The sequence below is a fragment of the Gouania willdenowi genome, chromosome 5 (assembly GCF_900634775.1).
Source record: "Gouania willdenowi chromosome 5, fGouWil2.1, whole genome shotgun sequence".
NCBI lineage: Eukaryota > Metazoa > Chordata > Actinopteri > Blenniiformes > Gobiesocidae > Gouania > Gouania willdenowi.
Genome location: NC_041048.1, coordinates 34,075,080 through 34,102,333, shown reverse-complemented (window position 1 = coordinate 34,102,333; position 27,254 = coordinate 34,075,080). Strand labels below are relative to the sequence as shown.

General features: G+C 37.1%; 2 protein-coding genes across 2 annotated transcripts; one reads left to right on the top strand and one right to left on the bottom strand.

Moving 5' to 3' along the window:
* Positions 1-4,692: 4,692 nt before the first annotated feature.
* trnt1 (tRNA nucleotidyl transferase, CCA-adding, 1) lies at positions 4,693-14,839 on the bottom strand. The gene is made up of 8 exons (XM_028447025.1): positions 14,520-14,839; positions 14,235-14,364; positions 11,283-11,476; positions 9,014-9,152; positions 8,770-8,896; positions 8,466-8,659; positions 7,205-7,458; positions 4,693-5,246 (listed from the first exon to the last, which is right to left on the bottom strand). Exons 2-8 carry the CDS (start codon positions 14,362-14,364, stop codon positions 5,001-5,003), a joined length of 1,284 nt encoding a protein of 427 aa, XP_028302826.1. The 5' UTR covers positions 14,520-14,839; the 3' UTR covers positions 4,693-5,000.
* Positions 14,713-24,650, top strand: arl6ip5a (ADP-ribosylation factor-like 6 interacting protein 5a). Its single transcript, XM_028447026.1, has 3 exons — positions 14,713-14,975; positions 22,511-22,728; positions 24,067-24,650. Exons 1-3 carry the CDS (start codon positions 14,794-14,796, stop codon positions 24,240-24,242), a joined length of 576 nt encoding a protein of 191 aa, XP_028302827.1. The 5' UTR covers positions 14,713-14,793; the 3' UTR covers positions 24,243-24,650.
* The last annotated feature ends 2,604 nt before the right edge of the window (positions 24,651-27,254 follow it).

Here is a 27,254-nt window from a genome sequence, read left to right as displayed (position 1 = left end):
TTGTTGCTGGGTTGTTCTTTGTTGTTTTGTTTTTATTTCTTTTATTTCTTTTTGTTGCTTGTTTTGTGCACCAACCACCAAGTCAAATTCCTTGTACTGTCCTCAAAACTGTACATGGCAAATAAAACATTTCTGATTCTGATTCTGATTCTGATATTATTATTTTTTCTTTTTAATTCCACTTTTGAAAGTAAGTATATCTACAAGTTTGATATGTTGGATTTTGTTCTGTAGTTGGAAAAAAAACACACTTTTAAACTGTAATTTTTTTTTTACATTTACCTTTTCTACGTGGCAAACAAAAAACACAGTAATAGGAAAAGTGGCATCATTTCCTGACTCTAAAGTGCTCTTGAGAGCCCCAGAGGTCTATAAAATCCTTCTATATTATCATTGTGTACTTTGCTTTGAATGATCTTGATGGACAGAATCTCACGGTGAAATGTGATAGTGTGATGAAAATGATACGTTCACTTTATGCACGCGCCACCACAATTTCAGCATTTTTTTTTAGTGTTGCTGGGGACGACTTCAAACATTTAATTCAGGGTAAGGGTTACGGGCTAAATCCAGTGCCCACGGTGATGAAATTCTTGGAAAAGTTATGGAATTTAAAAAAATGATTTTCCAGTCTTGAAAAGTCATGGAATAATTTAAAGGTCCCATATCATGCTATTTTTCACCCATCTCCATTTGTTCTAAGAACCCCAACAACATACAGTAGTATTTGAGGTTTATTTTCTGAAACTCACCTGTTTTCCAGAGTTTTAGCCTCTGAAAAGTCACTTTCTGAGCAGTTCTAAAAACGGGCTGTTTTGGGGCCTACTTATGCATATTCATGAGTGTTCTCACCGAAGTGTTCAGCTGCTAAGTCGTACTTTATTCTCCTCCTCATCTTATCTACAGGAACAATGCATTTAAGGTGATAATCATTTGTTTTGTCCAACCGCTGCGTCGCATTGTGTCACAAACACGTCAGATCAAGTCAAAGGTGATACGAGGTGGATTCTAAAAACGGAACTGCTCTCTGGGTTCTACACGTTGCTGCTCACTGCTCCTCACTGCTCCTATATGACAATAAAGTATAATGTATATTCTATATTAAACTACAGCATTTGTTTGAACCGTGAGCTAGTTTGAGAGGGAGGAGCTCACATTCTGATAGGGTAGGAGGAGCCAGGATTGTCAGGAGGAGGAGTTTCTGCTAGGTGACATCATAGCCTGTGAAAAATCCAATTCGCCCGTTTGGAGAATTAGTTCACTTCAATTAAAAAAAAATAAACAAAATTAATATTTCTAGGGATGTTCGATATCAGCTTTTGGTGATTTTGTCCAATACTAAATTTCCGACTTCTGATATTAACTGATAGTGATAATAATTCTAGATCATATTAAATATGTTTTCATGGAAATAACAGGTTAATTCTACTTTTAATGATGCCTGCTGTATTATTCCAAAGTCATTTCAACTTTACTTACTTTACTTACACATAGCCACAGTGTTTGTATATTATTGGGAAATTACAGAATCTCAGCTTTTAATTAACATTGGACACAGAAAAGGACCATTTGTGTTCTCATGATGATAACATAGGAAAGGTTTAGAATCCGTGTCATTTAAAGACAGAGTTTGGAGCTGAGGGCAGGAGTTTTAGAGAAGAAGGTCTACTCTGCTCATCTGACTGATGCAGCTACTGCAGGATGTGACAAACAAGCAGAGACAGAAAAACTAGAAACCAGGACGCTGCGGGTTTCATCACTTCATGATGTTCGTCGTCACTTTGCTACAGGGACGCTGGAAGAATGTCAGCAGCAGTTTGAAGAACTTCCTCTGAAACTTCTAAAGACCAAAGAATCAGCACACTCTGTTATGATTTCACTTCTCACTCCCTCATGTCTGTAGAAACGTTGCCTCATTCTCCTGCTGCAAACCAATTGATCTGCTTTATCACTGATGGGAAGGCTTAGTTGTTATGCTGCACAGTTTGCATGCACAGAAACGGAAATTTGGCTCTTTGGCAAAAAGGACCAGCATCCTTTTCTTCATCACTGGCATCAGTGCCTGGATGGAAGCAATCCAGTGAATAATCTGGGTAAGTAATGAATAGTATAAGGCGAAGTTACAGTATAGTATTACAGCATAAGCAGGGCCTATGTTTGCATCCATGCAATAACCTGATTAACAGCAGTTTCTGAGTCCACATCCACATCTAGAGTCTGAATCTTTGCGTTTTTGCTTTAAACCACACAGCACAGCCCTCTGAATATGCATCATAGTGGAGAAAGTGCTGAGTCATGTCAGGTATTGACAGCAAAGGCACTGACCTTGGGAAATGTTTACTGTTTTTACATTGATGATGGATAGACGCAGAACACAGAAAGGATAGTTAAGCTGAACTAAGTTACAACTCAATGATTCTAAACACAAACTGTAACAAAATACACTTACAGACACTTTACAGCCAGAATATTATTGTTTATAATCTGAAATTTAAAGGAAAACACAATGTTTGTCTGATATGGTGCTAATGAGGGTTGGGGTCAATTATAATTGTAATTGCATGATTGATTATTAATTACAATTATGACATAATTAGGGTCTGAAGGCCATGAATGGCCGTAGGAACCTATTGTTCATGTACATATTATTCCACACAGTTTAGGATTCCCAAAGTCTCACCAAAATGTGCATGCACCTCAGGCCTGCTGAAGCATTATAGATGGATCCGCACGACCGGCAGGTTTGCCCGATTCATATGAAATTCACCACATGTATTATTGACCCAAGGATGAGCAAAAAGTTACATTATGACCACGCCCAAAATCAAACAAAAAGTCAGCCATCTTTGGTAAAAAAAAACAAAAAACTGTTTCGGCCTGGAAACACATTTTCGCGAACTAGTCTGAGGGGCTCATGCGATTTGCTTCAAACTCGGCCAGAACACTTGGGACCCACTGAAGATTAAAAATCATCAAAATAATTTGCATATCTCTAAAGGTTTGGTGGCGCGTGCATTACAAACGCAACGCAAAAATGCGCACAAACTGCGATGGACCCGCACGACCAGCAGGTTTGTCCTATTCATACGAAATTTGCCACATGTATTCTTGACACCAAGATGAGCAAAGAGTTATGGATGACCTTGCCCAAACCCAAACAGAAAGTCAGCCATCTTATATATAAATCGAGGGGTATACGGACAGAAAAAACGCTCAGACACCCATATTAATATCAATAATTTCATTGATTAGGAAGCCTAACAGTGTAACCAAGAGATGAGAAACAAATTGGATGATAATTAATAATGTTAGTGTATTTTACAGCTAATTTAAGACATGGGTCAAAACTAACCCATTATCATAAGAGATGCTAACATACAAGAAGAAGGTTAAGTTTTATTATGTCATTTATTTCAGGCTCAGTAATTGCGATTAATTGTAACTGGACTTTAGTAATTGAGAACAGAATTGTAATTGACTTTTAGGGGAAAAATAATTAATTGTAATCTAATTGTAAATGGAAAAAATGCTGGTTAACGTAATCGTAATTGCGTCGTCATTGAACATGGATGGACAACGATGTAATTGTAATTAAAAAAAATGTAATTGACCCCAACCCTGCTTCCAATAATTAGTGAGTGGTATCAGGTGGTCCTTAAATTGGATGTGTATGAAGCAGAACTGAACAGGTGTGGTTATCTGAACCAGTTTGTGATGTTTGTATAGTCAGAGCGCTGCAGATGTTCCTTCAGCGTGACGTTTCCTGACTTTGTTGCCCTGACAACTGTGACAAAAAGAAAGCCATCCATTAAGATAAATGATGATAATCACCATCATCCCCCAAAACGACCACTTTGTGCCGCATTTGACACAAAGTTATCAATGGACACCACTGACACCTACTGGATAAAAAGCAGAACTGCAAAAACAACTATTAAATAAAATGCAAAAAGTGAGAGAAATAGTTCAAATGCATTTAAAAGCAGGAATTGTTTATAGTGTGAATGGAAGCATTGGTTACCGACAGTTACTGTGAAAATCAGAAAGAGGAGAAGAATATTTGGTACATGTACCCCTAGGGCAGTGTTTTTCAACCTTGGGGTCGGGGCCCCATATTGGGTTGTCTGGAATTAAAATGTCTTGTAATTGGTAAAAAAAAAAAAAAAAGTAGTAAAAACCTATTAAAATTCAATTTTTCTTTTCAAATACACATCACACAATAAATCCCTAAACTTTTTCAAATATAAATCTAGTTCAAATGTAATGCAGTATAACAATATCGCAGGTGGTGTTCTTGTCACTTTACGCACTAATCCTGGCTACTCTATATTTATCACACATTTTAATAAACATGATCAAAAACAAATTCTAGAAAAAAAAGAGTCTCTGGGGTCAATTTTAAATTAAGAAAATAATTTTGGGCAAATCAAGATTAAAGTCAAACTAATGAGATTAAAGTCGAAATTTCGAAAATAAACTCTATGTACAATAATGTGATAAAAGTCAAAGGTTTGATAGGGAAGTCAAGTCCAGGGAAGAGGACTTATATTTCTGCTTTATTCTCGAAATTTCAACATTTCGACTTTATTCTCAATTTGCCCAAAATTATTTTGTCCAATCCTCTTCTGTACACCTGCCAGTGTAGGTCAAACCTTCGTTTTCATTCTCCAAAGAAACACAAAGTAACAAGTGTTTCAATAAAAAATATCAGCTTTATAGAATATGTACAGTTTGCAAAGGCTGATTTATAGAACATAACTGCAGTTTAAACTGTTGAGAACAAAGAACAAATTACTGCCTTTCATAAATAGTTGGACCAGTGCTGTCGAAACATTAGTGAGACTTAGAGGATCAATCAAACTTCATAACAATATAAAGAAAACCGCATCACATGTTTTGTATTACTGCCCAACACTCCATATGAGATATTTCCATGTGTTCACAGAGATGAAAAAAAAAAATAACTTAACATCAGTCCACCAAAGGATCGGACTCTTTATTCAAGGCTTTATGTAACTGAGGAGTTCTTCTTTGTCCATGTGGTAATGGCTTTTCTTCCACACGTCCCTCAGCTTCTGTAAGGTGGAGCCGATCTCCTTCCCAGACGTGATTCCCATCCTTCGCAGATCGTGGCCGCTGACGGGAAAATTAGGGATGGACCACCTGCCGAGAGCTGAGAGCAGCTTGTGCTCACCTTGGTACTTCAGCAGCTCACACACTTTGCTCTTAGAGTCCAGCTCTCGACTCTGGAAAGACAGAACGGACGTAAATCACAGTTGGTGACACTTTAATCCAATGCTTCTCAGAATGTGTGGCGCTAGGTATGACAAGTAGGGTGCAACAAACAGGTGGAGAGTGAGGGTGGGGAGGTGGGGGGGGGCGGTCTTTAGAGATGTGACTAGGAACAAAATGTAAGGTGGAACGAAATAATAATTTACGATGGCATGTACTTCCCATAAAACAAAACAATAAACTTTCAATAGCTGACCAAAAAATGTATTTCCTTTTTTGAATTTTGCTATTGGCTGGGATTAAATCAGTGACGTCACTAACCGTCACTGTTGGCCCCGCCCCTCCTATAAAAGATAGGAGGAGGGACAAGAGTCTTCCTCTCAGAGCCTTCAGTGAACATTGATTGACAGCTCTATGCAGAACTGTGCAGCACTGTGGGGGCGGGGCTACTGTGACTGGGTGTGTCTTAAAGGTATAGAGGAGGATTTTCCCGAAGTTAGAAAAGAAACGCCCTTTCCACTTTTTGAAAAAATGTACATGCGCAACACTACCTGCTTCCAAGGGGAACACCTATTTAATGTGTGCACAGCTCTGTTTACAAGTTGGTGTCGGCATCGCTCAAACAAGCTTACTTTCCCACTATGTCAGACTCGCCACTGGTAAGTGAAAAGTGCGCATGCGCAGCAAGTGAAAACTAGCTAGGAACGAGCATGTATGACGGCTTTACGTAAACATATCACCAGAATGATTGACAATTAGGAGAACCAATAGTCTTCATGATCCACCCGGGACTTGAAGCCAAAATAAAATCCTCCACAATATCTTTAACTACTTTGGAACAACAGCCACAATCAAAACATTGTTTTGGATTATAGAATCCTAGTGGCAGTGGAAGAGAGCCTTTTCACCCTGATAGGTGAAATAAGCAGCTGTTTATAGGGGAATGTGAGCCCATTATAAAAATACGTTCACACAGAATGCCACTCCGCCGACTATAGTTGCCTAAATCACCTGTGATGAGTTGCTTGTACAACTTAGAAATTAAAAGGCTTATTCAAGGAGTATTCCACTTTCAATTGGTCCCAGTAAGTAGAGGAAGTGTATAGCCTTCTCTCTGGAGCGAGAGAGAGACCGCAGCCTCGGCTCTACAGACAGTGACGGCCGTTTGACGTTGCATCATACATTGATTTTGAATGTAAGGTAGTAGCCAGAGTCATCTGGACGTCCAAAGAACATGTCTTCTAGATGTCCTAAGCCCGAACCTACTCAGAGTTTGAACATAACCAGCTTTCTGAAATACCCCACTGGGGGTTTAAAGCTGCTGGGGAAGATCTCTAACATTCTTTAAACTGTACCTGTATTTTATCCAAAAGTTATTTTCATCCACTACTGATGCCAGTGTGACCCAAAAATCACAGCCAAAGTGACAAAATTCAAGTGACAACATCACGGGGGAAACAAACAAAGCAGAACAAAAGCGATGTCTTTCTGTCTGACAAAGAAACAACAACTCATGATAAGAAAGAAGTAAAAACACTTTCCCGCTTCCGCAACATCTTTAGATTCTTCAACGGGACTCCAAATCCCACAATGCAATGCGCAAACATTATTTCAAGTTTAGGTGAGATGACATCAGACAACAAACCCATTGTTTGTGGAGTCAATAACAAACATACAAGCGGCAAATTACATTTTTGTGAGTAAATTCTCTTGTTTTTCTAAAGAAATTTCTTAGATTTATTGATCAATCAGGCCTACATTACATCTTTATTAGTGTTATTAAAAAAGTTAGTTATCGTCCCCAGCGGCTTTGAATGATTTAAAAAAAAAAATAAAAAATGTATTAAAAACAAACATCAGTTTCTTAGCAGGTTAATTACTTTTTTTCGCTAAAAAAAAAAAGCTGCAGTTGAAAATGACTCCCATTAAAAATCCTAGAGTTTGTGAGCGAGTGACATAAATCAGTACTTACATCAGTAATGAAGTCAGTGAATGGTTTGAGGCTCTCCGGCTCCTCCTCGTTCTTGCACAGGTCTCGTTTGTATCGCACCAGAAACTGGGCCAAAGTTTTCTCCTCTCTGGACACCTTCAGACGAACGTCCATCTTTTCCACTTCTTCTTTAGATTGCAGGAGGGCAGCCAGGATGGTCATGGGTTTGGGAGCGTGGTCTTTGGCGTTGTGCCACACACGCTTCATCTCATCAACGTCGCCCCCTGGAGGCAACCCTGAGGTAGTGAAATAGGATACAAAGCTTTAACCGCACAATTAGGAACAAATGTAACACGTAAATATCTGCATTCAAATGACACAAGGTGGAAACTGTATGTATTTATTTTGTTGTTTTTTGAAACAAAACTTGCACCATATTTGTCATGTACCCACAACAATTTTTACTCCATCTTTCCTGAGAACATTTACTTTGTATAACTATTAGCCTGCGTCAGTAACTTTGAGGAGATACTTTTTAAAAAAGCCTTTTTCCATCCTATAGATCAGAAATGCTCAACCTTAGGGTCACTGGGAGGGGGTCGCCAGATGTCCTCAAGAAAATTAATGTATTTTCTGAACAATTTTAGCACATATTTGCTTATTACCTTTTTTCTGCAACTACACCAAACTTGCCATATTTTAACCTATTTTCATAAATTTTTTTCTTGCCATATTTTTGCTCCTTTTAATGCATTTTTTCTTCATTACGCCCATTTCTGCCACTTCTCCATCAAATTTCAATGCCTTTTCTGCACATTTTTTTCTACTTTCAAGACATTTTTGTCAATTATAAACTCTTTTTCCACCTAATGTCACGTGTTGACACATTGTCAGTTTTCACCATATTTCATGATTATTTTTTTTGCCAATTCATCCACATTCACCATTTTTCTTGCCCATTATTTACCAGTTTAAACTAATTGTTCCTACTTTTTAAAATCACATTACCCCCCCACCATCTCTAACACTTTTAGACTTTGAACCCTTTTTTTTTTTTTACCACTTTTTCTGTCTGTTTTTGCCCACTCTAATTTGCAACTTTTAACCAATTTCTGTGGTTTTTAAAATGCCATTTCACTACCGTTTCCACCATTTTTGGGTTGAGAACCACTGCTATACAGAACCATTCTGCTCTTGTATGAGTCACACTACAGTGCGCACGGTGTGTAAACTACAGTTACTTTTCGTGAAAACCTATTGGGAGACATTATACTGAAATGAGAAATTCCTTCCTTCCTCTCACCGATGTACTGAGACAGCTCCAGATCATAAATCAGCTCTAGCAGGTGAGCAGTGTGGTTGCCAACCATAATTTTCTTCAACTCCACCCACACCCGCTCCCCTGATATAGCTGCGAGTCCACGGCCATTATCCCTGATAGCAGTCAACGTCTCCGGGTCGTGGTCGTCAGGCTGCAGGGCCACCTTACCATAAAACCTGGAGTGAAAAATGAAGAGAAAAGCCTATAGTTTGATCACGATCCAAACAACTCCATCAGCTTTCCTTTGTTTAGGTTTTCGAATTGTGAACGACAATATGTCGATAACCTGAAATATCTGAGTATTCTCAGGTAGTCCTCTTGAATTCTTTGCTCTGCGCTGCCAACAAACCGTACTTTACGCTTCTGCAGGTCTTCATACCCATTAAAATAGTCGTATAATGTGCCATCAAGCCCTGTAAAGATAAGAATAGAAAGGCCACAAATGAAACTACAGAATTCTCAAAAATTAATAAATTAAAAAAAACTATTCAGTGGCTTCACAATCAGATCTAAAATGCCAACAAAACTACCCAGGAACATGGAGTTTATGGTGAGATCTCTCCGCTCTGCATCCTTCTGCCAGTCGGTGGTGAACTCCACTTCAGCGTGTCGTCCGTCCGTCTGAACGTCCACTCGTAAAGTGGTCACCTCAAAGTTTTCATTGTGCAGCTGTTAATGAGAAGCAGAACAAACACAACTGAGCAGGAGATTTGTTCCTCTGAAAACACAAATATCTGTAAAAATCCAAGTCATGAAATTATCATTCATAATATTAGAGTCATTCCATGCCATTCAATAAAATTTCAGGACATTGCACACACTTCGGTCTAAAAAAAATCTGTTCCAGTTGTTCAGTGATTATTCAACACTGTAAATTTATAGTTTGATGGAATGAATACTTTTAGAGATATGGCCAATTTAGTGAGGGGGGTATGTGCCGATTTTTGCGTGTCCTTATTTTTCTTCTAATAAGGTTTCATATATTCAGACCACTATATTCAGGAAATTTACTTTGAAATTTTTCTTTCAATTCTTTCTGGGTGTGGCCAAAAAAGGACACATAAGGACACATGAAAGCGCTAAGTAGATGTCTCTGAGGAAGACTGACAGTTGGCAGTCAAAAGATGTCAGATCAAAGTAAATCTCAAAGTACTGTAAATTTCCTGAAAAAAGTTGTCTGAATAAATGAAACCTTGAATCTATTTCTAAAAAGAAGACAAACTGAACTTGGTGGACTTATTTTTCTTCCATTTTCAGCTTTCAATATCTCAGGAACTACATCACATAGGAAACTGAAATTTAATATAGTAAAACAGCTCCACCTACTGTCTCAGAATATACATACTGTAAATATCTGTTATACATCCTATCAGGAGGTGGACATGCCAGCCCCTCAAATTTGGAAAAAAGCTTGTCGGGGTTCAGGGCTCTAACATGTTTAGGCCTTCAGTAAACAACTTAGTATATGCATCAGCTCCCTGTAATTTGATCAGCTTTGAGCTATGTACATAATCTGTTTCTTTTAATGATTAGTCACATGTATGCATTGAATCTTGGGTGACGGTGTCTTGAAACCTGAAAAATTGTTTATTTTTTTTACTATTTTAATAGGTTTATAACTGCATGTGGGAAAGCATGAAAAAAAAAAATCAGATCTCTTTTTATTTGAAAGTATGAAGATGACTCATTCTTGAGATATAAAACATTTTTTTCTTTGTAACTTCTTAATTTTTATTTTGGACCCAAACTTTGGGTTATTTCACCACTCACGAATATGAAAAATCCTTTACAGGAGGTCAATGTAGCTTGCCTCTGTGTCTTATAATCATTTATTGTTTATTATATATTCTGAGAGAGTAGGTGGAGCTGTTATACTATACTCAATTTTAGTTTCCTAGGTGATGTAGTTCTTGAGATATAGAAAGCTGAAAATGGAGAAAAAACAAGGACGCGCCCCCCTCTCACTAAATAGGCCATATCTGAAAAAGCATTCATCTGATCAAACTAAAAATGTACAGTGTGCCTGTTGAATAATTACAAAACATTTGGTAAATATGTCAGAATTTTTTTTAGACTGAAGCTTGTGGGCCATTCTTAATTTAAGCTAAATGGACTTTTCTGTGCTTTAAACATCATAAAGTGCTATTAGGGCTTCATACACATGCCCAAAGTGTTTTTTCAATGATTCCCTCAATCTTTAGTTAGAGGGTGATTTGCTCCTTTCTTACTGCAGGGCGAGCCCAAACACCTCGCTCCAATGTGATGACGCGTTCCCACTTTGATGACGAGGTTGACGCGGCACTGAGCTGGAGAAGCCGGGCCTCCAGGAAGCTATCTGCCATGATTGAAGGTGAGCATTTCAGCGTCCTTCGCGCAGTGCTATGTATGCATTTTCTTCAGTCTATTCAAGTACAAACGAACGCCCCGCCCCCATGCTCTGTCTCGTGTTTATAAAGCAGCATGAGCTCGGCTATGGGGTGGGTGGGAGGAAGGCAGGCCGTCCTCTTGCCCTATGTCACCGTACGGGGAGGAGGAAGTCAGTGTCCCGTCTATAGACACGCCCACTCATGAATATGCATAAGTAGCTGTTTGTGTAAAGTTGGTCAGAAAGTGACTTTTCAGAGGCTAAAACTCCGGAAAACAGGCAAGAAAATAAACCACAAATACTATGTTTTTGGGGTTCCTAGAACAAATAGAGATGATTGAAAAATAGCATGACATGGAACCTTTAAATTTCCTGCATCACTACTAAAGAATACCACACTTTGGCTTTATTTAATCAGAATACCACTGTCTTACTCTTGCTGTGATGGTCCCATGTGTCTCTCCTTTATTGTTGATCATCCTGATCCCAGCGCTCTGAAACATGGCCTTCATCTCCTCAGGAGTCGCCGTCGTAGCAAAGTCCACATCTTCAGGCCGCTTGGCTGACAACAGGTCCCGCACAGCACCTCCAGCTATTCTCAGCTCATACTGGTTCTGCTCAAACAACTCTTCAGAAACAAAATGTTAACGTTAGCAAGATGGAAGTGTGTGCTGTTTAAGAGAAGAAAAGACGAGATAATAAAACACTAGGAAGCAAAGCATTGTGTGAGTTTGACACACACAAATAAGATGCTTTAAAACCAACAAAAATTTGAGTGAAAAAATGTGCCATGTAATTACTCATTCTTAAAGCATGATTACTTGAATAGAATATAACCACAATCTAATAAAGCTAGTCCAGAAAAAAAAAAGTAGTAGGCTTAAAAAAAAAGTAAAAGGTTAAAACTTGCAGCGATGACGCACGACACAATGTTATATGGTGGCCTTTGGTGTATTATATGTAATTGTGGCTTTTCTTCTGTCTATTTTTCAGCACTTTTCTTAGCATTTTCTCACCAAGTTTTTGTTTGCATGGTGCATTTACAAAATAAAATCTGGTACCCATGATAATGATGACAAAGTATTGCGCTAATAGAGAAACCTGACTTTTACAGATATTCACTTAATATCATAGATATGTTCTGATGAGACAAAGATTGAACTCTCTGGCGTGAATGCCAAGCGTTATGTTTGGAGAACACCAGGAACCGCTCATCACCTGGCCAATACCATCCCTACAGAGAGAGGATTCTACGAACTGCAGCTTTAAGAGTAGAAGGGTGCCAGAAAGAGAGTCGAAGGCGATTCCGACCACCGCTTACACTTCTGGACATTACTGGTTAGTCGATTAATTTCCATTTGACACATTGCAACATTATTCTCATGGAAACTGAACGTACACATCTGTGCGAGTGACAAATCCAAATATATGAGCCTTACAGGGATCAAACTCGCTCGCGTTTTCAGGAAATAAAATGCTTGTTTAAAAAAATGACTTCAATTCATACATTACCTAAGATTTTATGAGCGATCGACTTTTTTTTCCTAAAAGAGAGTGCACTTATCTACTAAGATGACTTCTCCTCCACAGGGCACAGAAGTGAAGGTGAAAAGGTATAAACAAAATGTGAATTCTTCACGCAAACTCAACACATTATAACAAGACTATTGCATTAGACATGTCAGCATTGTAATGCTGGTCCCAAAAATGTATCACAAGTGACATCTTTTAGAGGATTTGTGATTCAAGCAGGATGTGCAAATTCATTCAAGAACACCATATACGTAAGAACTTTTCTTAAAGGTTTCTCTCCTTGAATTACGTGGGGAACCAATGGGGGACAAGCCACGGTCGGCAAAATGTGGTAAATGAGAAATAATAAAATAAAGAAAACAATTTTATGGTTGTAGACATTTTTAATAGCAATTAGATTAAGAAATAGTGGACAGCAATGATGTAATGTTTAGAGCAAGGGCAGGACAACATTTTGACTCGATAAATAACAAAAAAGAAGAAAAAAAACATTTTCAAATAATACACTACACCACCCTGAAAGATTTTGACATTCTCGTTTAAAAAAATAAATAAATCACAATACTGCACTTGTAGGGAGGATCAACTCTGCCATGACTAAAAATAAATAAATAGTAAAAACAAATCATAAATAAATGAATACCTACAGACATTCCATAAATAAATAAATCAATACCTAATTATAGGGGTGTTGAAAAAAACAGATTCAGCAATATATCGCAATATTATATCACACGATTCAAAATGCATCCATATGAATTTTTTTTTTGACTTATTTATTTATTTTTACCTTTATTTAAGCAGGAAAGTCTTTTCCACTGCAGGAGACATTGTAACAGCACAAAGAAGTGCGCTGAAACCTGGACATGATAACCAGCTTGTGTTTTTTCAATAAAATCTAAAAAGAAAGTACTAACTTTCTGAATTTATTTGTTGTTCTAGGCATTAACCTCAGTTAAGTTGCACTAAAGTCATGTTGCACTAAAGTCAAAGATGGTTTAAAAGTCACAGGCAGATTGTATGTTATTTTTTTATAATAAGTTGTTGGCACATGGCATGTTAAAGCCAATGTTTTGAGTGTAAAATATGCCAATAAAATATATTTCATACATAATGTTCTCATGAAGGTGTACACATCTACAGATTAGTTGTTTCTTAGGTCATATTTAAAAAAACAAAATTTAACAATAATCACCTTATACTTTAATATCGGGATATATCGTATCGTTTCGTGACCTATGTATCGGGATATGAATCGTATTGCCAGATGCCAGGCAATACAAACCCCTAATATATAATGTATGCCTAAATTAAATAAACCATTTGATGTGAAAACACATACCATAAATGCTATTTATTAATTGATTAATTTCTTCTTTTATTAATGCAGAGACAAAGAAATGTTATAGAGATGAGGGCACTGCCTACATTGCATGAATCTTTTGCCTAAGTGCGTACATTAATAATAAACAAAAAAACAAATGAGTAGAAAAAACAAATAAATGGCATGTATTTTACAATTTACAAATACAAAGATTACAAACACCATTTACTGCCATATATTTAGGTATTACGTGATTTATCTATTCATGGCATATATATATATTTAGCTTTTGAGTGAATTCTTAATTCGTGTGTTAATTAATGGAATATATCTATGTATTTAATCATTCATTCATAATTATGACAGAGTTGGTCATCTATACAGTTGACTGATCTGCCTGCCAGAATATGAAAGACTGCAGGTACCATATTCGGCCAGGTATAACATAATATCAGTAGAGAACAGTAAATGGCTTGTTTGTTGAGGTTTTTAGAGGTCATCAGTAGCTGTAGCTGCAGCTGTAGCTCACCTGTCAGTCCTTTCAGGCCCTCGGTGAACAGCGACTGGAACTCACTGCTCTTCAGCCGCATTGTAAACAGGCTCCTGCGACACAACCTCGCTCCTCCTGCAACGCCAAGACTCAAAATCCTGCCCCACATCTACACAAATCACAACAACCATGTCACCATGTGCCTCTGTTTAGGTGTTCACCATATAACCGCTACACCACAGCTAGCAAACACTTGTCACACAGATTCAACACAAACTGGAAGCAAATTATACAAACCTACGGGATTATGGGAAGTCAACTTACCAAACTGCACCAACATGGGCGTAAAGAGAGGACCTAAACGGATAAAATACTCGTTTATCTCCTCATTTTCCTCCTGTCATCCACAACAGCGATACAGGAAACTTTCAAGAACGTGCGCAGGCTGAGCCAATGGGGTGAGGTTTCGTCAGATTTACGCACGCGCACGTGAAATGCACAGTTCTCGCGAGATTTCCGCCTTGTGTTGTTTTCAGGTTGTCTGTGGATCAGCTGTCAGCAGGAGGAAGAGGACGACGACGACGACAGGGACTGTGTGATGATGGCTAAAGTGGAGCTGACGCCACTCAGACCGTGGGACGACTTCTTTCCCGGCTCAGAACGGTTCGCTAAACCAGACCTGAAGGACTTGTCCAAATGGAACAACAGAGTAGTCAGCAACTTGTTATATTACCAGACAAATTATCTCGTCCTGGCGGTGGCTGCTTTCTTATTGGTCGGGTAAGTAGAGTTTTCATTACGCTAAGTTAACATTATGTCAAAATATTGGTAAAGCTTATAATATTATGTATTCAAGCCGTATCTCTTAAGCATGACATGCGTAAGTGAGTGAGACATTTCAGTGACTGTCAGGTATTCTACTCTTGTAACGGTCTGAGTGTACGATTTATCTGTTGAAACATTTACCCGGTGATGAAGTAGCGGCTCTGTTATAAACAACAACTAAAAACTACAGCTTAAAGTGCGTCTGAAATGCAAGCGTATTGTATTACAATGAATCAATCATATAAAATCGTTGAGTCTTATTTCTTCATTAATATGTAAGTATGCTAAAGCAGACGGTCAAAAAATATAGGTTATGCTACCTGTTAACAGCATATATATGTTTATCATCCAGTATCACTATTTAAAAAATGTATTAGTTGAACCAAAGAAATGGTATTCTATGATCAGTAGTTATTGATACGGAAACGTATCAATGTCTTTTCACACTCTGGAACTGCGCATGCGCGACCTGCGGGGGTCATAGGTCGAGAGAGATATTAACATAAACAAGCTTGTCCACTCTGTCGAGATTTCCAACCTAACAGCGTTTGTAATGTTATTCCAGAGATGGTTAGAGTTTAAATAGTGTTTATATTATTAATATTACACATAATGGGACTCGAGTATGGAAGCCCAACAAATAGCATTTTGATAAATAACAGACAGATATATAATATGGCCATTAAATTGTTAAATGAGGTAATATTATTATGAAATATGTTTTTTAAATATCTTTTTCACAATGGCCTTTGTATTTCATAATGTCGTTTTTCAGCAGAATGACTTTTTTTTTTTTTTTTTTACTTGTGTAATTGTTTTAACAACTGTAAAGTGTCTTCGAGTTTTTTGAAAAGCGCTTATAAATAAAATATATTATTATTATTGATGGGACAAGCGAGATTTCAGAGTGTGAAAAGGACAATATGAGTTCTCACTTTGAAAAGGTAAATTACGAGGTACACCTAAGGATGCACCGAAATGAAAATTTGTGCCCGAAACTGAATAAAATATAAATGCTTGGCTGAATAATATCAAATGCGGTTGTTAAGTTTTTTGCTATTTTTTTAATAGTGCATAAATGGCCTAGAATACATTTTTAGGCATGTTTTTTTAAAGAAAGTCAATGTTTACTGAATATTCTGACATTCTTTAAATATTCCAGTAGCCTTTGCTTTTCATTAAAAGCACAACAAAGTTTTTCGTTTTTATCAGCCCTTCAAATAAAACAAAACATGCATTCCAAAAAAAAAAACTAAAGTGCATTAAAGGGGAGGTATGATGAAAAAAAAAATCTTTGCTACAGTGATATACATCCCTTTAGCCTCATTTAGAGGGCCAAAGTTGAAAAAGTTCTGTTTCCTCCCTCCCTTGTTGTTCCACATTTGTATAAAGTCAGCTTTAAACGGGCGAGTTGGATTTTGCCCACTTTGGCAGGTGACGTCACCTAACACGCCTCCTAGAATGTGAGCTCCTCCCTCTCCGGTGGCCGAACATTCGGTACATCCCTAGGTCCACCATTCACTAACCAGGTCCGTGGTTATTTTTATCAAGCTATTATTTTAATTCAATTTACAAATTTGAAGGACGTGCACAAGATTTACAGGTCGATAAGTGAACTGGAGTTACGCCATCAGCTGTAACAGTTTGAAAAGGCAGGAAAAAACAGAATTTTTAGCTCGAGTGCAGCATTAGCTTCAGCAGCTAACTCTGACTTTCTGCCTCGGAGACCGATACGCAAAAAATCTTTCAAGAAATCAACGCTTTCTTGAAAGAAAGCGTTGAGGAAAGAAAGGTAAAATAATCTAAATCTCTGTCAGACTGGCTTCCTACACCGTCAGCCATGGTTAGTTTATCCTTCTTGACCTTTGAGCTAATGTGGAAAAACTGAGCCAGTGCGAGAGTGTGAATAGGCTTATGGACTGCCAGTCTATGCATATGCAGCGCCCCCCATTGGCCAGTTTAGATGACGTGATAGGTGCACCACGTCACTTAAAGTTCTGTCAGTTTTATTTTAGCTCATATTGATTAATTAACCCTTTTATTTCATCCCTAACCCAGGAAATACCCTAAAATACTTATTATTTTCATATTTGTATTTTGAAAGAGGAAATTTGCTGTGTTAAATATGTCAAAATGAAAAAATATATATGACAAAAGTGGGATTCGAACCCACAGCAGCAAAAGGAAGAATTCTTGAGTCAGGCGCCTTAGACCACTCTTAGACGTACTCATAGTCCCGGGGGCTTTTGATACTTTTCCGAATAAATAGACACTTCTGAAAGTGTTTGATCGTACGGTTGCCGTACGTTTACCGAAGTACACGTACGTAGCGTCTTAGGTTTAGGGTGAGGGTTAGTGTTAGGTTATAACCCTATATCACAACAATTTTTAGGGTTAGGTTTACGGTTAGGTTTATTCTTAGTCACGTGACCTAAACTGGTCAATGAGGGGCGCTGCATACGGACTGAATGTCGGTATACTGATACGACAACCGTATGGATAGCTACTGTCTTATTAAAAATAGCCCAAATAACAAAGGAGAAAAGAGTTAACTCAATGTAGTTTAACTCTTGTCCATTGTAACTAGTGACATATTAGAGTTTTCGCATCTTACAACCATTATATCATAACTTTTCCTGTGTGTACTCAGAACTGAGTTTTCTGAGGAAGGTAAACTATGAGTTGCTGTTGCTGTTGTTCATTTATTAGGTAATTGTAAAGATTCTGGGTATGTGAGATTGGGCCAATGTTTTGGATTGTTCATCCAAGTGATATAAATCCCTCCTGTATTGAAATAAAGACATTTTTGTCATTGGACAAAAAGGAGGCGGATGTATTGTTTTCCCCCATTTTAAGATGGCACCCGTTTATTTACTACCTCAACCGTAAGCCCGACTTCCCGAATGCTCTGAGGTCAGCCTGGTCTGTTAACCAGGAGAAAGTAAAAATGACAAAAAAAAAACATGTATAATTGTGTAAATTACAAAATAAATCAGTTGTTAATATCTCAGTTCCTCTAAATACACATGGATACACATTCCTCATGCTTATATCACATGATGGCAGTCATTTTTATTCTCAAATTGATGAAAAAAACAAAATTTTTTGAAAATCCTGCAAATATCCTCAAATTATTCTACTAAATTAAATAACAATTGTTTGTAATATCAAGGAAATGTAAATTAATTTAAGTTTAAGGTCACCTAATGCTTGGATATTGTCAGCCTTTTATATACTTATGTAATGTATACCTGGAAGTGCAAAGTAGGGCACATTACAGTTGAAATTGCTCTTTTTTCTGCTAAAATCTGCGTCCCACTTGAGATCAAACTTGTCTATATTTGGCCCCTGAACTAAAAAGAGTTTGACACGCCTGAGCTAAGGGATCTAACCAGTCATCGTGCAGCAGTCTGTCTCAAGACCTCCATATGAGGTAGAATTTAAAGAGAAAATAGTCCAGCTTGCTATAAATGGTTTAGTCCTCCCATCATGGTCAGTTAGTGGTCAGCTGTGCGAGCTGTTATGATCATCTCTGCAGCTTTGTGAGCCATTTGTGTGAGCAGTTGTTCCTCTGTAGATAACAGAGCAGTGTTGTCTCAGTCAGCTGCTCCTCTTCGTCTCATCTAAGATAAAACTATATATTGGAAAACAATCAAGTGACACTCAAAAGTTACACTTTGACCTTTGTGAGTTGCTTGGTTGACAAAGCACTGTTTTGAAAGAAACAAAAACAATTGTACAAAGTGATTCACTCACATACTGAAAAATAGTATAAATAAAGGTATAGAAATGGTATGAATTTGCGTAAACTCGCATTTAAGGTCAATTTCACTTTGAGAAGTTTGTGTTTGAAGCTGAAAGTGCTGATATCTGTTTTTTTTTCCAATTTAAATCATGCTTTTTATTAATAATATCATATGGTTTTCTGATCATAGCCAGAGCCCCAGAGAGAGCTCACGTTAGTACATTATTCTAGCTTTAAAATCCCTGCATTGGCTCCTTGTGAGTGTCAGCATAGATTTTTCTTCCTTTTTTTTTAAAATAAAAAATAAAATAATAATAATTTTGAAAATTTCTCAATAGTTGTGCACTTTCCTACTTCTGTTAGTTATTTTTAACTCATGAACCCTCACAGACCATGAGAACATCTGGATTCATTCTACAGAGGATGTTGAAGCATTAAGATCTACCTTTTTCCCTCTGGTATTTTGCATCTATATTTATTTTTAGACACGTTTATTTTTTATCAGATTAATTGTGTTCAGGTCTGTTTGTGAGTGCTCTAGAAATAAAGATTTGCCTAATGCAAGTTTATAAAAAAAAAAAAAAAAAGACCATCTGTTCTGTTTACAGTTGCATGGAGCAAGTAATATGAAATATGAAACATAACTTAAAGTAAAATGTATGTTTGGATTGGAGTGTCCGTAGGAGTGTATACACCTTGTTCAATAAAAGACTGTAACCTGTATTTTTTATACCAAGTGCCCTTGATGCAGATCTGCACAAGCAGATATTCTATATATACAGTATATATATATATATATATATACAGGTATATGAAAGAAAGTTTTCACATTAGAGGGAGCAGTGAGTTAGTTTTTCCACTGCTAGTTCCTTAGCCATCACACACTGTAGATCTAATTTCTAACCTACAATTTATATGTTTAGCTAACATCTCCAAGTAGGGGTGTGTATTGGCGATACGATTCGTATCCCGATACATAGGTCGCAATGTGATACGATATATCCTGATATTAAAATATAAGACGATTATTGCGATTTTCTTTTTTAGATAAGACTTAAGAAACAACTAATCCCTACATTTGCTTTATCATGCCATGTGCCAAAAACTTAAAATAAAAAAATAACATTCAATCTGCCTGTGGCTTTTAAACCAACTTTGACTTTAGTGCAACTTAACTGAGGTATATGCCTAGAACAACAGATAAATGCAGAAAGTTAGTACTTGCTTTTTTGATTTTATATAAAATCAGCGCACTTCTTTGTGCTGTTACAATGTCTCCTGCAGTGGAAAAGACTTTCCTGGTTAAATAAAGGTAAAAAAAAAAAAAAAAAATCGATATGGATGCATTTTGAGTCTATCCGAGAATTGTGCGACGTAATATCTCTGAATCGATTTTTTTTTCAACACCCCATATCCCCAAGTATCCAGAGGAGGGAAAACATTAGTGATGCACTGAAATTACGAACACCGAAACACTTTTTGCACTGAAACAAGTCAGTTATAGGCCTGTACAATATTATTTAATGTACGAGTGGAGTCTAGTTAAACTTTTTAATTTATTTTATTTTATATTGTGCTTTGTTGGAATGTCAGTGCAAAAAAAATATTTTCATATTTTTAATTTATTTATTCTTTGAAATATTAATATTAATTTATACAATTGCAATGCTTTGATTTTAGTGAGGCTGGTACACTTTCAGAGCCATTAAATACAGTGGTACTAATGATATTATGTATAATAATTTCTATCGGTTCCTCTCACTGCCTCTGCCAATCTACCAGAAGCCACGCCTCTACTTTTCTGCATGCGCATCACGGAACGTGACCAGGTCACATTGGGTTGCATTAATATAGGTCTATGGGTCAGGTAAGAGCCAAAATCATATTTACATGTTTGCTGTTGTGACACGCGGCCTTAATTGTTTCCGTGCACAATTCCTTTGATTGACACACTCCGCTACAGGAAATCAAAGCCTATTGGCTGGGCGATCACAGCGCTCGTTTCCATTTGTGTAGGGGTCTATAGGACGAAGGTGGGACTTTTACATATTAATGTATATGAATGACCACCAGTAGTAGACCATAGTAAAAGACTAGTTAGGTATTTTTTCGCATTTCAAAAGAATGATACATAAACATAGATTTCTCAGAAACTCTGAATATTAGCTTTAAGGTTCCCCATGTTTTAATGGTCCTCGTGTGACTGTCATGATATTTTCTGGTTATTGCACGTTTTGACTCCCTGTGTTGGTGACATCAGCGAGGTTTCCTTCTAGAGAGCTGCTGTTATCTACGTGGACTTTGTGAGACTGAACTGCTCCGTGTCACATGTGCTGAGGTCATAGACTTGGCCCAGAGTCACTGTGGGCTTCTGCCAAGGCTGGATTTGGCACAAGGCTTTTCTGTCTTGGATGGCAGACCATAACAGAGGAGTCTGTGTTGCTGTGTAAACCAACAAAGTGTTTGCATAGTGCAGTCAAGTGTGGGTGTCTGTCTGTGTCAAGTCCACCATTTTTCCACAGCATCAAATTAATACGTAGATATTAATAAATAGGGATCAGTCTTCAGCCAATGATCTCTAGAACTTTATTCAGGATTTCACGTGATTGCTGAGGTTGGAAATGGAGAAAAAGCTCGATTTGTAAATGCATAGTTTAGTTTGTCCCCACAAAGTGAGAGATGATTCAAGATCTGCAGGCTGGCAGGCAGATGGTGCGACAGCATGGTTATTTAACGGGACTATTTTACTAGAATCAAATATTGAACAAGCTGACTAAACAGCCGTTAAAATGAACATCCCACAAGCTGTCAAACAAAGATGTTAGAGTGTGATGGTCCAGGGCTGCTCCTGATCTCCTTTTTAACATTTAAAAACCACTTGACCAACTCTAAGGTTAGTAAAGAACTAGTAGGGATTACATAATTCTAAAAACTGATGCAATCCTGGCAAGGGCGTTAAGTTATTTAGGCTCGGTATCGCAGATGATGGTATGCCCAAATAAAAATAAATACCTAAATGTAGCTAAAGCTGAAAAAACTATAGTCTTTGAGCCTTTGAGGCATTTAGTTTTCCTTCTGACCAGGTTCATTTATTTAGTCCCAGAAAACAAAATCTTTTTTGAGTTTGTTATACTTGATTATACATTTTATTATAAATATTGAGATCTAAAACCTCTTCTATGTTAGCAGTACTGCATCAAACTATTGAAGCTCCAGACAGCTGTTTGTTTACCTGGTGTATGAAGAATAATATGTTGCATATAGTAGGTTTATATTTTGTGAAAAATACTAAGCAGTCTTTGGTTGTTTGTTTGTTTCAAAACTTGTTGCACAACATACACACAGAATATATAATTAAATCTAATGATGTTAGCATAAATCAGTGGTTCCTAAGCATTTTCTGCTGCACCTTTGAGAATTAAACACTCTCAGGGCCCCCTCAAAAAATGGCTCAGAAAAAATAACCCTAAAAAAAAAAACAAAGAAACAATTGGACTACTTTTCTTCAAATGTCACATTTAAAAAAACACTACATTTCTAATCACATATTTTAGAACAGTAATAAAGCTCTATTAATAAAGTGCAAAGAAAAAAAATCATTTTCTATTTGTTTGGGAACCACTTGCAGGAATCGACTAAACCGTGGTTCTCCTGGGGCTTTTGTCTGTGCACTGACAGTCTTTACCATCTAGGTGGCGCCCCTGTCTGTTTGAAAGGCTCAGTCAATCCTTGCCTCTGCCTGCAGGTTCCTAAACCCTGTGGGGATGTTCACAGCCATGGCCGTGGTGACCGGGGTGTTCCTGGGCTCCGTTTGGGCCGCAGACAACAGAGCTGCCATCAACAGCTTCAAGAGACACAATCCCACTGCCTTTGTGATCGCCGTCATGGTGGTCAGCTATCTGCTGATCTCCATGTTGGGAAGCGTGATGGTTTTTATGTCTGCCATCACTTTACCCCTGGCCTGTAAGCAGACTGAGACAGTGGGTTGTGTTGTTGCAGTAGACCACAAGGAAGATTTGCCCCCCATGCACACCCCCTACAACTCTATATAAAATACTGGAAAGCCTAGGATCTCTAGAATACGAAATTAACAATAGTAATAGTAAAAATCTTTGGATGCACTATATGAAAAAAACATTTTTTTTGATCTACCCTAGAAAGATTACATTTATTTTGTAAAATTCATGTAGAAGTCATAGAACACACAATGTTTGACACCAATGGAATATCGACACCAAACTGGCACCAAATGAAAGCTTAGATTCTATTCTTTCCACTATATTACTTATGAATCTACATAGAAAATCAGGAGCCACCAAAAAAAAGTTTTTGCAATTTTTGAGCAATGTTTGCGCAATGACAATTTTTGGTTTAAGGGGTATCATCACTTAAACCAGTATTTGCTATTGAATAACGTTTATTTTGGTGTATCATATGTCAAATTATGTCAAACATTGTGTATTCTATGACTTTATATCTTCTAGGTGAATTTTATGGACTTTCCAGCAGAGGTGTAAAAAGTACTGATATACCCTACTCAAGTAGAAGTATTATTACTTGATTCAAATTGTACTAAAGTACAAGTAAGTCATACATAAAATAATCAAGTACAAGTAAAAAGTAGCTTAATTAATTAGTACTCAAAGTAAAAGTTACTAGTTACTTTCACCCCCCACGTTTATTTTTGGTACTAAAACTTTCCACGGTTCACTTACATACATACATGGAATTCAACTTATTTTCCACAAAAATAAAAGGTTTATCAAAATGTTTTTTTATTATTTTTTAAATAAAATGACACCAATGAATTCAATTCAATTTTTATTTTTTTTTTTTAATGCAAAATTTATGAACTCGAAAACTGAGAAAAAGTCAGGCATTCAATACTGTTTTTGGCACCATGCATTACGTTTAATCTGATTGGTCGCCTATGATGTGATGCATTTGATTGTTGTCTGGTTATTTCATTTTTTGTAGTTTCACAATGTCCGTTGATCATTTTAAAACAAAAAATAATAATTTACTCAATAACTGTTGGGTTTAGAAATGTAACAATTACTTTTTTTAAAAAAAACATACTTAAGTACAAGTAAAATTACTGATTTAGAAATACACTCAAAAAGTATAAGTAGTGCCCTTAAAAGCAACTTAATTACAGTAACGTGAGTACGCGGAGCAAATCTGGCCTGTGGCCTACAGTGAATTGATGTTCTTTTGATCGTCAGTTTATCTCCAGACTTTCCGAGTTGTTTTTGCCAAACATGTTAAGCACTCACAGCCGCTCTCCCCATCTGTTCCCAGTGATCTTCGCACACGCTTCCTTTCGCCTCCGCAACATGAAAAATAAACTGGAGAACAAGATCGAACGAGCCGGACTAAAGAGGTCCCCCATGGGCATTCTGCTGGAAACTCTGGATCAGCAAGAGGAGAACTTTCAGAACATCCAGAGCTTCCTAGAGGGAAAGCTGAAAGATTGATGGAAACGAGTGAGAAAAAACGCTGACTCATTAGATGTCACACCTGACTGCATCTCCCTGTTTAAGGCTACGTTTGGAAGTCACGTGAGAAGAATGTGTGGAGTCCCGTGTTCTCCTCGGGGAGTCTGCTGCTCCACCCTGAACCTGTCGGAGCACTTTTCTGCTTCACACGTGTTTGGGTTTGATCAGTGTCAGAAACGCAGGTGCCCGTTTCCACCCAAACAACAAGAGTGTTGATTTATTTTAACTGTATGAAAACTAGTGAACGCCAAACAACTCCAAAGACTGAACAGTTTCAAGTTTTTGAAATAAAGTCACGTGACATGAAATGTTAGAGTTTACCAATGACTGTGAGATGATAAGCAGTGAACAACCTTTGGAGAATAAAGAGAAGTAGAGCAAAGACTAGATGCTGCATTGTTTGAGTCACTTAGTCAATATTTAGGCTTTAGAATGACTTCAAAGGTCTATCAGTGTGTCCCTCTGAATCTCCCTGTGTTTTATCTTGACAATGCCCTCTGGGTGATGGACGGTCTAACTTTAGCTCTTCTCTCCATTCACTCCAAACACAGATTAGAGCAGACATGCATCACTGTATCAGTGTTTTGCTGTGTCAGCTGCTTTGGTCTTTTAACCAGTAACTAAACCCTCAGGTTTTGGCTGACACGCGTCTAGGCTGGAAATTATGGGCGGGGCTCCTGGCGCAGTTAAGACACGCCCAGTCTGTACTATAAAGTCTCCAAAAAACAATCTATGCTACGCTAACTAGCAGGGTCAATTCAATTTTTAAATTACAATTACATCTTTAATTATTCATGTTCAATTACAAATCAAGTATGATTACGTTGACCAGCATTTTTCCCCATTACAATAATTTTCCACCTGAAAGTCAATTACAATTACATTCTCAACTACTAAAGTTCAGTTACATTTATTCATTATTTTCCTCTGGTGTTAGCTTTCTGTTAGCATCTCTTACGGTCAGTTTTGACCCATTTCTTAAATCACCTGTAAAATACACAAAATATATATATTTTTGGTAACCTTGTAAGCTTCCTTATCCATGAAAATATAGGTATTAATGTTTTTTTTATGTGGGCGTCTGAGCCTTTTTTGTCAGTATACCCCTCGATTTCAAATTATTTTAAAAATGGTAAAATGGTACTCGAGAGAAGTGACAGGAAAACTGGATATGAAACATATTTTAATAATTGTTTCCTAGATATGTGTAAGCCATAGAACCGTAACATGCTTCCCCTGGTTTGCATTGAATTAAATGTTTTATAGAATTTTCATGCTAATAACAATTACAAAGAAATCAATTATGATTACAACAACAACATCCCAATCAAGATTACAATTATAATTGCAATGAATTACCAATTATGCAATTACAGATATAATTGACCCCAACCATGCTTACTAGCAACTCAATACTTAACTATTCATCTCTATTCACAATTCTCTCCGTCCAACCTACTCGCCACAGATTCCAGAGTCGACAGGTGCTCTTATAGGAGGGGCGGAGCCAACAGTGGTGGTTAGTGATGTAAAAAGCCACCAAAACATCACAAACCACCATTCTCAGCCAATAGCAAAATGTGATTGTAATAGCTGGGTTTTTACCCATAGATGGTCACTCTTACATATTTACAACAAAATATAAGTTGAAATAGTTTGACTAGAGTTAGATGAGAATCAATCATGGTAACCAAGGGTGTTTGGTTATATGTTATAGTTTTTAGTGCTAAATTTTCCCAAACGTTGGCATATCCATGATTTGAATATTCTGTTCTATCCCAAAGGTTGGATTAGGATCAGGTGACTGGAGGTCACTACTGTGCAGTAAAATAATAATAAAACATATTAATTGAAGCGCACTTTACATTTTAATGAAAACCTTAAAGTGAAACAATGTTAAGCAAATACACACAATATAACCCCAGTTTAAGTTTAATCTTTTTTTGAATCGATCCAACTTGGATTGTGTTGTAGCAACTGAGCCTGACGAATGATGCAAGTTTGATAATCCCAAAGGATTTCCAGTGAAATAAAGAAGAGTGAATCCAAATAATCCTTCCTGACTCAGTAATGCAAAGTAAAGACATTTCCCTCATTCTGTTATTGTTCTCAGCCTTTTTATTTAATCACAGTTGGTCTATACTCACAGCATTGACTCACTTTATGTCCTAATTTCATTTTTCTCTTCAATCTGCTTCCTGTTTTGTTGGAAGAAGAAAATAAAATCCTCAGTTGGTTCCAGGACTTTACATTCACACTGTTTACACACTAACACATTCAAGTTTGGTCTCTTTCAAATTCTCAGTCACTTTGGCTTTGACCTTTCTCCTGAAGATCTTTTATTTATTTATTTTCTCCCTTTCTTTGTACTATATTTGGGGAAATAATTACTAATAAATAATTGATGTATTGATGCTCTTTCTATGAGCTCTTCAAACATTTACCAAATGGAGGATTAGAAAAGATTATAAATCCTCTTATTTGGCACATTTGGGAGAAAATGAAGTGAAAATGGAAGTTCTTTTTAAGTGTTCTGCCGTCAACCTAGTTCAAGAAACCAAATTGTACTTTTTCTTCACTGTTTTACTTTTTCTGTTACGACAAATGTTTTTGCCTGTTTATTTATTTGTCTAACTCACAAACTAATGAGTCATTTTTGGTTAAATTTACAGAAAATATCCAAAATTGGATAAAGAACAAGTGATTACATTTTGGTGCATGATCCAGATCAATGTACCAAATTTATTCAATTCAACTTTATTTCTATAGCGCAAATTACACAAAGTAATCTCAGTGCACTTAACAAAATATAGAGTCCATAGTACGAAAATGAACCCAACAAGATCCACATGAACAAGCAAATCTAACATTAGGTAACCATACAGAGGGGGCTGCTATGGCGTAGCAGAGGTCTGAGCTGTGTCTGAGTGCTTTTCTCACTTTATTCCTCTACAAAAATGTAATCTCGCTCATCATTAGGTGTCTTTCAAT